The sequence below is a fragment of the Sylvia atricapilla genome, chromosome 19, assembly GCF_009819655.1.
Source record: "Sylvia atricapilla isolate bSylAtr1 chromosome 19, bSylAtr1.pri, whole genome shotgun sequence".
Taxonomy (NCBI): Eukaryota; Metazoa; Chordata; class Aves; order Passeriformes; family Sylviidae; genus Sylvia; species Sylvia atricapilla.
In genome coordinates, this window is record NC_089158.1 from 11236067 (window position 1) to 11248752 (window position 12686).

General features: G+C 40.8%; 1 protein-coding gene and 1 long non-coding RNA gene across 5 annotated transcripts in view; both read left to right on the forward strand.

Annotated features, from left to right (window-relative positions):
* Nucleotides 1-1838: 1838 nt before the first annotated feature.
* LOC136369886 (uncharacterized) lies at nt 1839-8740 on the forward strand. The gene is made up of 3 exons (XR_010745082.1): nt 1839-1917; nt 4236-4352; nt 8527-8740. It is a non-coding gene; the product is annotated as an uncharacterized lncRNA (long non-coding RNA).
* A 1744-nt stretch (nt 8741-10484) lies between these two features.
* The window catches only part of RALGPS1 (Ral GEF with PH domain and SH3 binding motif 1), a 66443-nt gene continuing 64241 nt past the window's right edge, over nt 10485-12686 (forward strand). For all 4 annotated transcript variants that reach the window (XM_066333040.1, XM_066333042.1, XM_066333043.1 and 1 more), the window contains exons 1-3: nt 10485-10602; nt 11377-11484; nt 11867-11917. In XM_066333040.1, the coding sequence (XP_066189137.1) occupies nt 10546-10602; nt 11377-11484; nt 11867-11917 (216 nt within the window). In that variant the 5' untranslated portion in view covers nt 10485-10545. The remainder of the gene's footprint in view (nt 10603-11376; nt 11485-11866; nt 11918-12686) is intronic.

The following is a 12686-nucleotide window of genomic DNA, read 5'->3' on the forward strand; positions in this document are numbered from 1 at the left end:
GAAGCCAAATCTCATGGATGCTACATTTCATTAACTATATGAAGTAACATAGTACATTTGTATTGTGCATGGGTTTAGGAAAATAATTAAATTTAATATTATGTCAAAAGTCAGTTCAATTATAGACAGAAGCATTTCATTACAATTTAGGGAAGTTATATGGCTGATGACATCTAAAGTAACATTACTTGTCTCTGCATTCTTTTCCACCAGAGGGTGCTGGCTCGTTTTTAAAATACGTTATGTAGGGGTCATTTAAGGTGCTGCACATAGCAGAAGCCTAAAATAGAAACAAAAAAAAGAGGTTTCCAGTTCTCATTATGACACCTTCAAGCGGAACAGGTGCTGGGTGATTGCATTGTTAGCAGAGCCGTGTTTATACCCAGGGTTTCAGAGGCCATCCTGCTGTGCTGCATGAGACCTACCTGGGCAGTGAACACCACCATTTTACAGTACTGTAAGTGTCAGATTGTTAGCTCTGACAGAATCCCATAATCATTCAGATAAGAAGTTAACTAGTTTTCAGGTAGTTTTGTACCGAATTCATGTAGTAACTAATATATATTTTTTCGAAGACTGTAGCCCATGGGCTCCTGTTTTAATGTCCTGGTACAATGATACAGGAGAGAACAGGAAACATTTTGCCAGAGAATTCTGTACTTTTACTCTAGTGGGAACTGATGCTATAAGTATTAGAGGAAAGTGTGTTGCTTGGCAGTACACCAATAGGATAAACTCAAATAAGAATGTTCTATTAAATGATTGGAGATTCATATGAATTTCATTTTCTTTAGCCTCTCTGAGGCAGAGGGAATTGTAGCAAAAATACCTGCCATATCGTGCCTTTGGCTTTGATACAGTTATTGGTGTTGTGAGCATCAGGACTTGTGAGCACTTCTCAAATCCGTGTTTAAAATTGTTTTTATAGTTTATTCTCAAATTCATTTTTTCTGCCTTGAAAAGCACACTCACACACACTTAGTTGTGATGTCTAAAGATGTTTAAACTGCTCTGAGTTTGATAGGCACTGAAAACCTTTAGTAACCAGGAGACTGGAAAGACACGTTCTAAATATATTCTGGGCATCATGCAGTATCTCAAGGCTTCCTGTGCATACCTTCACTAGAGTTTGTTCTCTGACATGCAAACCTGCAGACCAGTCTGATGGGCAGGGTAGAACCCTGCACGTAGCTACCAGTCCACAGAGCCAATGTTTTCTTTCAGAGAAGCTGTAAATCAGAGAAAGGTGCACCATGCTTCTGCCTCGTAGCTTCAAGTACCCTTGTCAATTACCAAGAAGTCCACAAAGCTCTGTTGGATTGCCTTGGAAGAACACATACGGTCACTGCCTTGCAGCATCATCACCCGGACCTGAACCTGACCCCAGGTTTAGTTTGGAGGTTCGGAGAGGTTCGTCGATGCTCCGGGAAGAGAGAGGCACGGCCCATGCTGCGGCGAGGGGACGCGAACGAACGGCACTTCAGCGACTCTTCTCCGGGAGCGGCGAAGCCCGCTGCTCGGGGCCGGGCGGGGGCCGGGAGGGACTGCAGTCCATGGTATCCACGGGCTCTTGGGGAGCTGTGCCCGGACCCCCGCCTCCGCCCCGGCCCCGCGCTCCCGCCGACCTCCGGAGCCGCGTGCGCAGCCGCGCTGCCACCGCCAGGGGGCGCGGGCGCGCGGGCGCGGCCAAGGACGGCGCGGCAGCACCTGCGCTCGCGCGCTCCCGCCCCGCCCGCGCCCATTGGCGCGCGCTCCCGCGCGGGGAGACGATTGGCTGGCGCGAGCGTCAGTCCGCGCGGCCCGGCCCCACCCCGCGGTCCTCAGCCGGGCCGGGCCGCGTCCTCGGCGGCGCTGGGGCCGCCTCCCTCTCACCGGCGGAGCTCGTGGGCGTTGCTGGGGGCATCGGGCCCCGAACAGGTGAGCCGCGGGCGAGCCCTGCGTGCCCGGCAGAGAAGGTGGGACCGGCCGCCACAGCCCTTAGTCCCTCCGCCTTCTGCCGTCGCCGCTCCGGGCGTGCGTTGCGGGCGGAGCTCTGCGGCGACAGGCCCTGACGGGCGCCCACCCTCGGTAGGCGCCGCTCGCGGGGGTCGGCGGCTCCCGGTCCCCCGAGGGGCAGCGAGGGGCGCTGCCGCATCGCCGCCGGCCGTGGCGGGTTCGGGCGCCTCCTGCGCGGGGCGCGGCAGGTGCGCGGGAGGCGGGGGCGGCGCCGGGCTCCGGCGGGGCCGGGCAGCGCTTCCCCGCTCCGCCGGCGCCCGAGCAGCCCCGCGGCCCCTCTGGGAAAGGGCCCCGGGCCTCTCCCCGCCGGGCGGTGCCGCTCCGGCGCGGGGCTGGCGGTCCCCGAGGCCCTGCCCGCCCGCGGGGCTCCGGGGCCGGCCCCGTGCGGGGAGGCGGGCGGGCACGTGCGGCTGGGGCTGCAGCTGCAGTCGGCGGCGCGAGTCCGGGCCGACAGCGGGAGCGGCTGTGGTAGGGATGTGGGGTGTCGGGGGGGCAGATGGAAACCGCCTAGGGTTGGCCGTATCCCCCTCTATCTTTAGGAATAAATTTGAAAGCTGTTTTCATATCATGTGGATGAAACGGTGCGGGTTTTTTTTAAGAGCCGTGACTGCGTTCTGTTTTCAGATCACTTCAGATAGTTTTTCGTCTTGCGCCTGCAGGCTTATGTCGGCCTAGGGCTTTGGCACGTAGCGGACGGAGAAGGAAAAGATGTTGAAATTCTTGGTTATAGAAGTACATCGTGCCTTTTATCTGTGGTTTGTTGTTCTGAACCCCACAAAATGGAGCATATGTATTCTTGTAATACTAAGTATTGAAAAAATTGAAGTGCGTTGGTGTGTCTGAAACACAGGAGGCTATTCCTTGCCTCAGAAGCCTTATCTGTGAATGTTGCAATCTGCCTTTTATGTTCAGCTTTGATAGTCAGATATTTTTTCTCTTGTTGACCATTCCTGCCATCCCTAGTAGATATTCTTCACGTCTGAGAAGGACAGGAAGCCGCTGTAAAAGACGGCACGCTTGTTTGTTCATTTTCTGTAAGTTGCCCATCCTGCGTGATGTAGCACCAGTTTGAAGAAAAATAACCATAAAGCACTTTCAAACCAAGTTATTTCATTTGTTTTTCGGTTTATGTGCCTTGTTTTAATGAAGGGAGGACATACAGAAGTTCAGGTGCATAGTAATTACAAGGTTTGCACTTTTCTAAAATGCCATGTGATGCAGGGCAGACAACAGGCATCATGTCTGTAATTTGATTGAAATACTTTAGTGGATGCTAACCCATTTTTAACTTGTCATTTTGATTCTTCTATGAACTAGGATCATTTGCTCATGCAAGGTGTGCCTACTGGATGAGTTTTGGGTGTGTCAAAAGAATACTGCTTTTCCAACAAAAGATAGCTTACTTTGATGCTAGTAGGAATTTGCATATATTTATAGTCTAGAAGATAGACTTTTTTAAGGTGGAGGTTCCTTAATGATAAAAGAAAGTAGAGACTGTAGTAGAGGCACAATTGTAACACCAATTGATCTGCAGTGATTTTTACCTTTATCGAAGCTACATGGGCTTCAGTTGGATTTTCATGTAAGTCCATATGAAAGAAGCTGTCTTTGAGATTATTTTCTTCTCATTTGATGCATTATTTTATTAATTATATCAACTTTATACCAAAAGGGGAGAAAAAGGAAGGGTTATGCCTAATATAAATGTTGCCAAAATGAGTTACTTAAGCAGTATTTTTCTCAGGTTTGTTGCTAATTGTGTTTGGTGGAAGAGCTATGGCTTTATTGGCAGACACAAAGATAAAAGAATTACTGCGTTTGTGTTTGTATCCATTTTGCATTGTTTAGTTAAGTCTTGAAGAAAATGGCGTGAGGATGAGCATCATTTACAATTCATAAAGCACCTTGAAAGAAGTGAGTGAAACCAATAAACAATATGTGTTGGTTTGGACTTGTGTTGATTGACAGAGGAAGAGTTTATAAGCACATATCCGGAGTGTATTTAGCTACAAAAATTATAATACGTTGCTCTTCCCTCTGTGTTGTATATGTAGTTCTTTTGAGTTTGGGAATTTATCGCATACCAGTGAAACTAGAATGGGGAACTAACAATGAAAATTGTGAGAGAGAGGTAAGAATAAAAAAACCAGAGTGCATGTTTCAGGTGAGGAGTGCCCAGTTTGAGAAGAATTGAGTTATAAAATAGATGTCACCATAATCCTGTTTCCTGGTATTTACAGGAATGTTATGCTTTTAAACAAGAGATAAAACTGCTGAAAAGCCAGAGCTAGACCCAGCAACGGACTAATGGAGGTGTGCAGCAAAATGGGTTGAGAGCACAGCTGCCTAGTTCCACTGTAAGTATGCAATTGTATTTAAGCTTACAGGCATTTCATATCTTCACTTACATTTGATAACTAGAGATTGCAGAAGTGTGTGTCAGTTCTCTTGTGTTTAGATAAATTGAGTTGTAGTAGTATTTTACTATAATTTGCAGATACGTTTATTTTCCTGTAACTGTTCCCTGAAGATTCCCTTAAAGTATAACTTCCCTAAACATGTATCTTGGTATTCTAAGTTATTCGAGTTTGCCTGAAGGGTAATGACTTTGGAAGGAGGACTTCTGCCGGAGAGAGCACTGCCGCTCTGTCTTGGTATGGAACCTTGATGTAAAGATTTCTAGACACAGTTAAAATTCCAGTCTATGCAAAGTTCTCCAAATGTCTTCTAATTATTAGAAACTCATACTGTATTTCTTGTCTTAATTTGTTGAGGTAGCCAGATGATAATCTTTACTAGTATTAAGTACTATCTTTACTTAGTTGAATGTCAGTTTATTGTATTTCTTTGGCTTATACAAATAATTGTATAAGCCAAAGAATATATGTATAATTTTGATCGTACTGTTACTTTACATCCTGATGCAGTAAGTAATGCTGCAGATAGAAGAATGGAGAAAAGAAAACATATATATATAAAAATGGTCATTAGAGTGAACTCAGTAATCGGTGGATATAGTAAAGATCGGGGGAGGGGATAATAAGAAGAATAGCATTGGACGTTCAAGCCACCATTGTCAGCTTCCTACTCTTTCATGGTTTTAGCAACTGAGGAGCCTGTGAGATTAGAAATAATTTTTGACACCCTTTTGTTATGAAATTTTGCATACAGCTCTTAAATTAGAAAACTGAGACATTGCATTCATTATAATTTTGAAAAATAAGACAACCTTATTTTTATTCAACTTATAGAATGTTAGGCTGCCTTTTTGGTGTAGTGACTGCCACAGATGTCTTTGCATCCAGGTCACCCTATGGCAGTTATTTTGAAAAGCTGGAATTTTAACTGTTGTAGGGCAGCTTAGTGACAACAAAGGGATCAATGACGGTCTAGTGTAACATGTGACTGGTCCAGTAAAGCATGTAATAAATGCATGACCTGTGCATTAGGTATTATTTTTAATGTACTGTTAGTTGTAATTCAAATCAGTTGTGTATTCATAAAACCCAAGCATTTAGGACTTGGCTTCTGAAGTTGTTTCTTAAATTCATCACAGCAACTGCTTCTCTACTCACAGTCAAACTCTTTTGATTACATGTGCTAGAGGGGTGGAAGCAGGAGAGTTGAGAGAATTTTAGAAAGTGCCTTTTCCTGAATTAGACTTGATCCATTGGCAGGTTTTGGGAGATGATGGAAGATTCAGTTTTTTCCAGCATGTTTACTCAGGGACGATGCATGTTATTGAGGAATAGTTATTTACTTGAGTGATTTCAGTTTATGGTTAACTGAATTAATCCACAGCCCCATTTTATTTCTGTTACATTTTCATTATTCATCATTAGCTATACTAAGAAGTTTCTCAGAAAAGGATGTGCATGAAACTAAAGCTAAATTGTTCATAGTGAATTTTATCTATAGGTGGTACTGTTGCCTAAAGCACAATGAAATATATTGGGGACTTCCTGGTGAAATGGATACTGAAAATACACAAGTGTTTGCTTTGGAAGATCTTTAAAAAGCCATCACATTTCTATGACTCATCTTCTGTAGCCTAATTGCTTTTGTTCTTAATAAACTATTAGTAGGCAATTATTATTTAAATCCAGGCTTTCAAATACTCTAGAATTTTTCATGTTGTACAAAGTGTCCACCAAAGTCTAATGCTCAATTACTTCAAAAGGATTTTTTTGAAATGAAGAAATTTTTCTTATAAAGCATTATGACTACTAACACAGCTCAAATGTCTGGTCTCATATCTGTACATGAAGTATATGTCATAATATACTCAGAGTGGCATACAGATAGTTATTTTCTGAAGGAAGTGGGGTTCACATGGGTAATTTCTATAATTACTGTAGGAGATATGATCCTTTTCCCTTCCACTTTGCAGGAATCATATGTGAGGAGGTGGGAAATGGGGTTTGAGAGGTGATACTGGATGGGGCACAAATGAAGATACGTGGTGTTTGTACTTTTGGGAAAGGATGCTGTCAAGATTTAAATGGTCTTGCATCAGTGTTGCTCAGTGCTTTTGAGGTTTGTGTTTCTCTAGATTAGCAAGTATCCATGTAGTGCTCAGCAGCTGCAGCTTTTAAAGATAATTAGAAATTCTCCTCTGCAAATCCTTCCAGGATGGTTTGCTCTGTCACTGCAATGACAAACAGCTTCTAAATGTGCAAGCTCAAAACGATTTTAAAATCCTTTTGAATTGACTTCTTTTTGTTGTTGTTGTTGTTTTAATTAAAATTATGATACTGACTTAAAAGAGACATAAGGGGGGAGGAAGGTGTGTAAATGTCTAGATATGGAGAACAAGCAGTGCATTGATTTAGATACTGTGATGGTATTTGCCTTTTTGTCTTTATTACCAATAGAATAAAAAGATGGGACTTCTCCCCAGCCATCACCCTTCCCTTAAGAGGGCTGAAGCTGGATGTGATGTAGATGGTGATGCAAGTTTCACATCAGTGACTGATTGCAAGCACAGGGGCAAAAATATAACCCTGTTATTGTTTCATTCTGTTTTCATAATAGAACCCTTTTCTTCCAGTAATTGGCTGTGCTAACATCGTTTTGTTTATACTCTATGCCCTATACTCTAAAAAAAGTCTGATTTTGTCCATGGTTTCTCAAGGAAAGAAAGGTCTTAGTGGTGAATGAACATCTGGAAGAAAAGCGTAGGAATGTAGAAAAGGAAAATGAAAGCAATGATGAAGAACAGTTCACAGCTGAATATGAGCTATATATGGTGTGTTGTAAATGTGTCTTCAGGCTGGATGTTGCCAGTCTTGTGTAGTAGTATATTGCTGGTCTTGCTGAAGCAAGATTTTTTTTTTAGGTATTCTTCATTCTGATACTAAATTCTGGAAGGCATGTCCTCTGAGGAGCAGCTGAGGGCTTTGTGATTATCTAGTTTGGAAAAACGAGGCTGAGTGGCAACCTTGTTGCTCTCTGCAGCTTCCTGTGAGGAGACCTGGAGAGAGAGATGGGGCAGCACATATGGGAATGATTCAAAGCTGCACTAGTAGAGGTTTAGACTGAACATCAGTAAGCATTTCTTTAGTTGAGAAGGTGGTCAAATATTCGAACAGGCTTCATAGAGATGTGGTTGGTGCCCCGTGCCTGTCAGTGTTTAAGAGCCTTTGAACAATGCCCTTAATAACGTGCTTTAACTTCTGGTTATCCCTAAAGTGGTCAGGCAGTGAGACTAGATGATCACTGTATGGCTCTTTCAACTGGAGCTAACCTGCTCTAAATTTTTTTAAAAAAACCCTAAATCCTACTGGTTGCTTCCATTGGTTCTAACCTAGTTTATCAGTGCCCAGGTAGGGCCCTAGTTCACTGTTTTCATTGAACCAGTTTTCCAGCTAATTTAAGCTTAAGAAAGAACAGCTGTCTTTTGGTAGAATGCTGAAGTGTATTTTCCTAAATGCATGTTGCAGTTCTCTGTTCATGATTCAGTGGTATTAGGAAAACCATAATCAACTAATGAAAATAGTAAGTAAATGGCTTTTGAAATCAGCTAAGCCAGTTGAATTTTGGAGTCTGGAATGGCTGAATTAGGGCTGGTAAGAAGTGTATATAGCTCAGTATTTTTTCCTCCAATGAAAAAATCAATAAGAACAGCAGTCATCAGTGATTGCTGACACGGTTATTTTTGTATTTGCTGAAAGCAATGTGAAGAGTCAGTAATTCCCTCAGATAGCTCTGCTAGCATTCAGAAATTAGAGCACGGGGACTTTGTTGGCCAGAAGTGGTTTTCTCTGCTTGAGAGTCTCAGTGACTTTTCTTTTGAGTTGAGTAACTAGTACTGAGACTGAACTTACGAGCACTTTGCCTGCATGACATGCAGATTACTAATAGTAATATACAATTTGCATTTTACTTTAATTTCTTTACTTTTAAAGAATGTTGCCTCTGTGGCATAGATAACAAGATTTGACAAATGCTGGTAAAATAATGGCTCTAAGGTTTAATGGCTCTAATTCTGTGCTTGGTTTTGATGGGGGTATTTTTGTGGTTTTTTCCCAGTTGTTTTTGCACTGTCTTCACTTTGGCTTCAGAGAGCACTACATATCTAAATGAGTTTGTCAAACTGGCAAAGAAGAACCGACAACCTCTGGTGGTATGTATGTTTGCATCCTGATTTATCCACTTTGCTTCTGGCAGTCTATGAAGATCTACTTCAGTGTGCCCGTGAACCTTCCAAACAGATAAGATGTTTTCTTAGGTTTGATTTTTAGCACTGTTTGTGTAATGCATAATTTTAATTATTAACCTGAGCAAGTTGAAAGAAATTGTCAGAATCAAAAGCTGTGAAAAGAAGTGGTATGTAATTTTAGTGACTTTTTACCTTTTATTTCCAACACTTTGGGCCTTTGATAGCTTTTAGAATTTCAGAAGTTTCTTTTTAATGTTGTTTGTGTGAAATATGACAAGTACAGGGGAGTATTATTTTTAATATCTTCTTCTATGTTGTCTGACAGCTTCTTCGTACCATGGGCTTAGTATTAGCTCCCATGTCACTTTGTGTGCAGAGTGATGCGTTCTGCAGCTGGGGAAACACTTCAAATGATCAAGTGGACTTGACTTAAAAGGATAATTGCTTCCTATGACTTTCATGAAGGTAGCAGAACAAGCGGGTGTGTATAGGATTTTTTCAAAGATGTGAATCTTGGCGAAATCTTTGGATATAGGAAGAAGCAGTGCATTTTTAATGCTTGTGTTATATTTGGAACATTTTGGGGGGAAGGGGTAAGGCGAGGGGAATCTATTTTGATCCTGTCTAAAATGAAGGTTTCTAGCCTTGCAAGATTTATGTACGTGCTGAATGTTGAAAGGCAAAAGTGTATTAGTGGTTCTGGGTTTAGGTATTAAAGCATTTTTGTCTTACTTTGATATAATGAACATTAAAACTTGATGTAAAATAAAACTGGGCATGCTACAAGTTCACATATGGGATTTTTCTTTCCTCTTTCACAGCATTATTGATTCCCCATGTGCTGGAGAACCTATTCAGAAAGGCAGGGATGGAGGACACAAGAATATTTTTGTGGCCTTAATGTAAATGCCACATGTTAAAGAAATTACATCTACAGAATTACCTTCCACTTCAGGATTGTAAGGACTATTAAGAAGAGCAACTCCATACCTAGAAATACTTACCAGCCTGTTAGTGCTCAAAATGAGTTTATCAGGAGAAAAGATGAAAGAAATTGCATCTTGCCTTGTTTAGCAGAGAAGATTATGACATTATTTGAAGCAAAATTAGTGACTTGTTTGATGCGAGATCCTGGGCAGAATTGTTTGTCATTGTAGGAATGAGAAGTAAAGACCTCATCTTTCTAAAGAAAGTAAAATAAGAGGCTATTTTTATTCTTTGCTGTTTGCTTTTTCAGATTTTTTTCTATTGGTGCGATCAGTGTTGTGGGAGGGAACAGGAGGATGCAGAGGGAGATGTGGCAGCGTCCCTTGATGCACCTATGAGCAACTACAGATTTTGCTGAAAGAGTTCATGCACAGGAAGCAGTGGTAGTGCCTGCCATGGGCTCAGCTGTGTGTGCTGTGGGGAATGATGACACAACCATGCTGTTTCCTCAGTTAAAGGAAATCAGAGCTTGAGCTGACTTGATAGTTCTGTAAGCAGTTCATGGTAGTCTGCAGTTTGAGACTTTGTCCTGTCTAGGAGGGACTTTATATAAAACCTAATTCAACATAAATGACAAATAATACACCTTTTTCCCCCTGCATTTCTTGAGTTGAGTGGAGGTAAGGGTAAGGACTTGGCATGGCTTTAGCAATATTCAATTGTACTCCTTCACAGTTGATACCTGGAAAGGAAAAGAGCATCTCTCTCCTAATATAATCTTGTTTCCTAAGTCCTTTGCTCTGAGAAAGAAACATGAAATCTCCTGTGTTATTTGGTTATCTTCTGTGAGCATTTTGGGTTTTTTATAAATTTTATTTATTCAACAAATAATTTGCTTTGCAGGAATTTCTGTTTTCAGCCAGTGCTGGCTGAGCTGAAACTTCCTGCATCTTGTGGAGAGCATGTATAAAAGGAATGACCTCATGGCCAATGTGATGGTCACCTCCGCCACTCCAGAGGTACAATTCCTTGGGTTTTATTAGCTCCTGTATCAAAATGGAAATTTTGGCTTGCTTCAGCTTTCACAGAAGCCCTTTCCACTACTAGTCAAATGCCACACCATTTGTAAGACAAAGAACTAACATGGCAAGAGAGAAAATGTAGAACACTCCATGGTTCTTGGTGTTCACAGCCACGTTTTTTTATTGTTGTTGTTGATGATTACTCCTTTTGTTTAGTTTCAAATAGCATTTTTGACCTGTTACTCTGTAACTTAGAGCAGCTGTGTATTATTAGTGAGTTCAGAGCAATGTAATATACCATCAAAATGGAGTCAGTCAGAAATAGAACCTGGAAATATCCAGCTGTATTTTTCCTCTTTTTTTTTTTTTTTTTTTTTTTTTTTTTTTTTTTTTTTAAGATTTTGTGCATTTTAATGTTTGTATCCTTTGGACACCAGGCAGCTCTTTTGTGCTACTTCCAAAAGCTGCCTCGTTCTGTGTTGAGCTCCTGTGTTGTGCACAGCTGTTTGTTGCTCCATGACAGCCAACGGAACACTGCTTGGGAAATAGCTGCTTGAGTTTTTCTAGTTGTTTGCTTTCATCAGTTTTTGCAGAAAGAAGTTGGTAACATTTGTGAACAGTGCAAAACTAAATTTGATAATTTGGTTTCTGAAACTTCTTGAAGTTCATATGTTTTCTTGTCATTACTTAGTTTCTTTACACATATTTATTTCCTGATTTTGAGATGAAATTCGTCATTCTGCAGCTAAGCCTACTATTTTTTCTTTGTAGGGTAGTAGCAGCTCAGATTCTCTGGAAGGGCGAAGTTCAGATTATGCCAATAAAAGCTACGATGCAGTTGTATTTGATGTGTTGAAAGTAACTCCTGAGGAGTTTGCTGTAAGTAGAAATGTTATTTTTACATTTAAGCTTGTATTATATTAAGGGCTTGTAGAGTATTAAAAAATATATGAATTTTTTTTCATCAAAAAATATGAATCTTTTAAATAAACCTCTGGTGTTCTTGAAAACAAATTTCTGACTTTATGAACTTCAGTAAAATAAGCCCGTCTTGGGATTTTAATCATTTAGTACTAACCTGAGACACGTTTTACTGTATAAAGCCGTTTGCATTTTTTAAAGTCTTTTAGGAGACCCTAGCATAGGTTAGTTCTGGTCAGTGAGGAATATGTGTATGGTTTGTAGTTATTGAAGGGCAGATGGAAATATGTCATTATTAGCTCTTAATATTACATGATGTAAAATTCTGTCTTTGTTGCAGAGCCAGATAACATTGATGGATATGCCAGTATTTAAAGCTATACAGCCTGAGGTAGGTTTTCTTAAACCATCTGCTTACATCTTTTCCATGTAAAAATTCAGTGCCGAGGAAATGTGACAATTCAAATAAGGCTTTTTTGTTCAAAAATACTCGCCTTCTTGCAGTCCCCTAATATTTTTCTAGGCATTATTCCCTGTTAGCACTGTGAATCTAATCCAGCATGAGTTACTTTGGTTTGTCATCTGTTGCCAAAGGAGATGACTGTACATTGCTGAAAGTCTTCTTGTCTTGCTTTGAGTAGAGTGTTTCTTCAGGATAAGTTTATCAAGTGTAAAAATGCTCTATTCTCTCTTCAGCTGCTATTTTTCAGTTCATATCTGATTTCAGAGTTTGGCTCATACCTCTGGCTATAATCTCTATTTTAGGCTGCATCAGCTGCTGGATAAGCTTTTTAATTTGTATGATAATTTTTAAGATTCAAAATAATGCGGGGAATAAATCAGCCCAAACCCTCAAAAGTTGGTGTATTATGGTTTTTTTTAGATTTTAACCTTTTAAGAAAGACACAGAAAGAAACTCAAAAAGTTTAAAAGTGAATTTTGCATTTACTTACTTGCTATGAAACCTGCGCCATAGAATTTTATAGCAAAAAATATCTGCAAACAGTTGATTTGCTATTCTTCTTTTCCTTTGTCATTGCTTCATTTTGCTTTTTGGAAATGAAATTTCCTGAAGTGCTATTCTGGCAAATAGATGTAACTCACTGAGGAGTGATCAGAAGGAAGACTTGTATTTTCAGCTTCTGCTAGAATATAGGTCT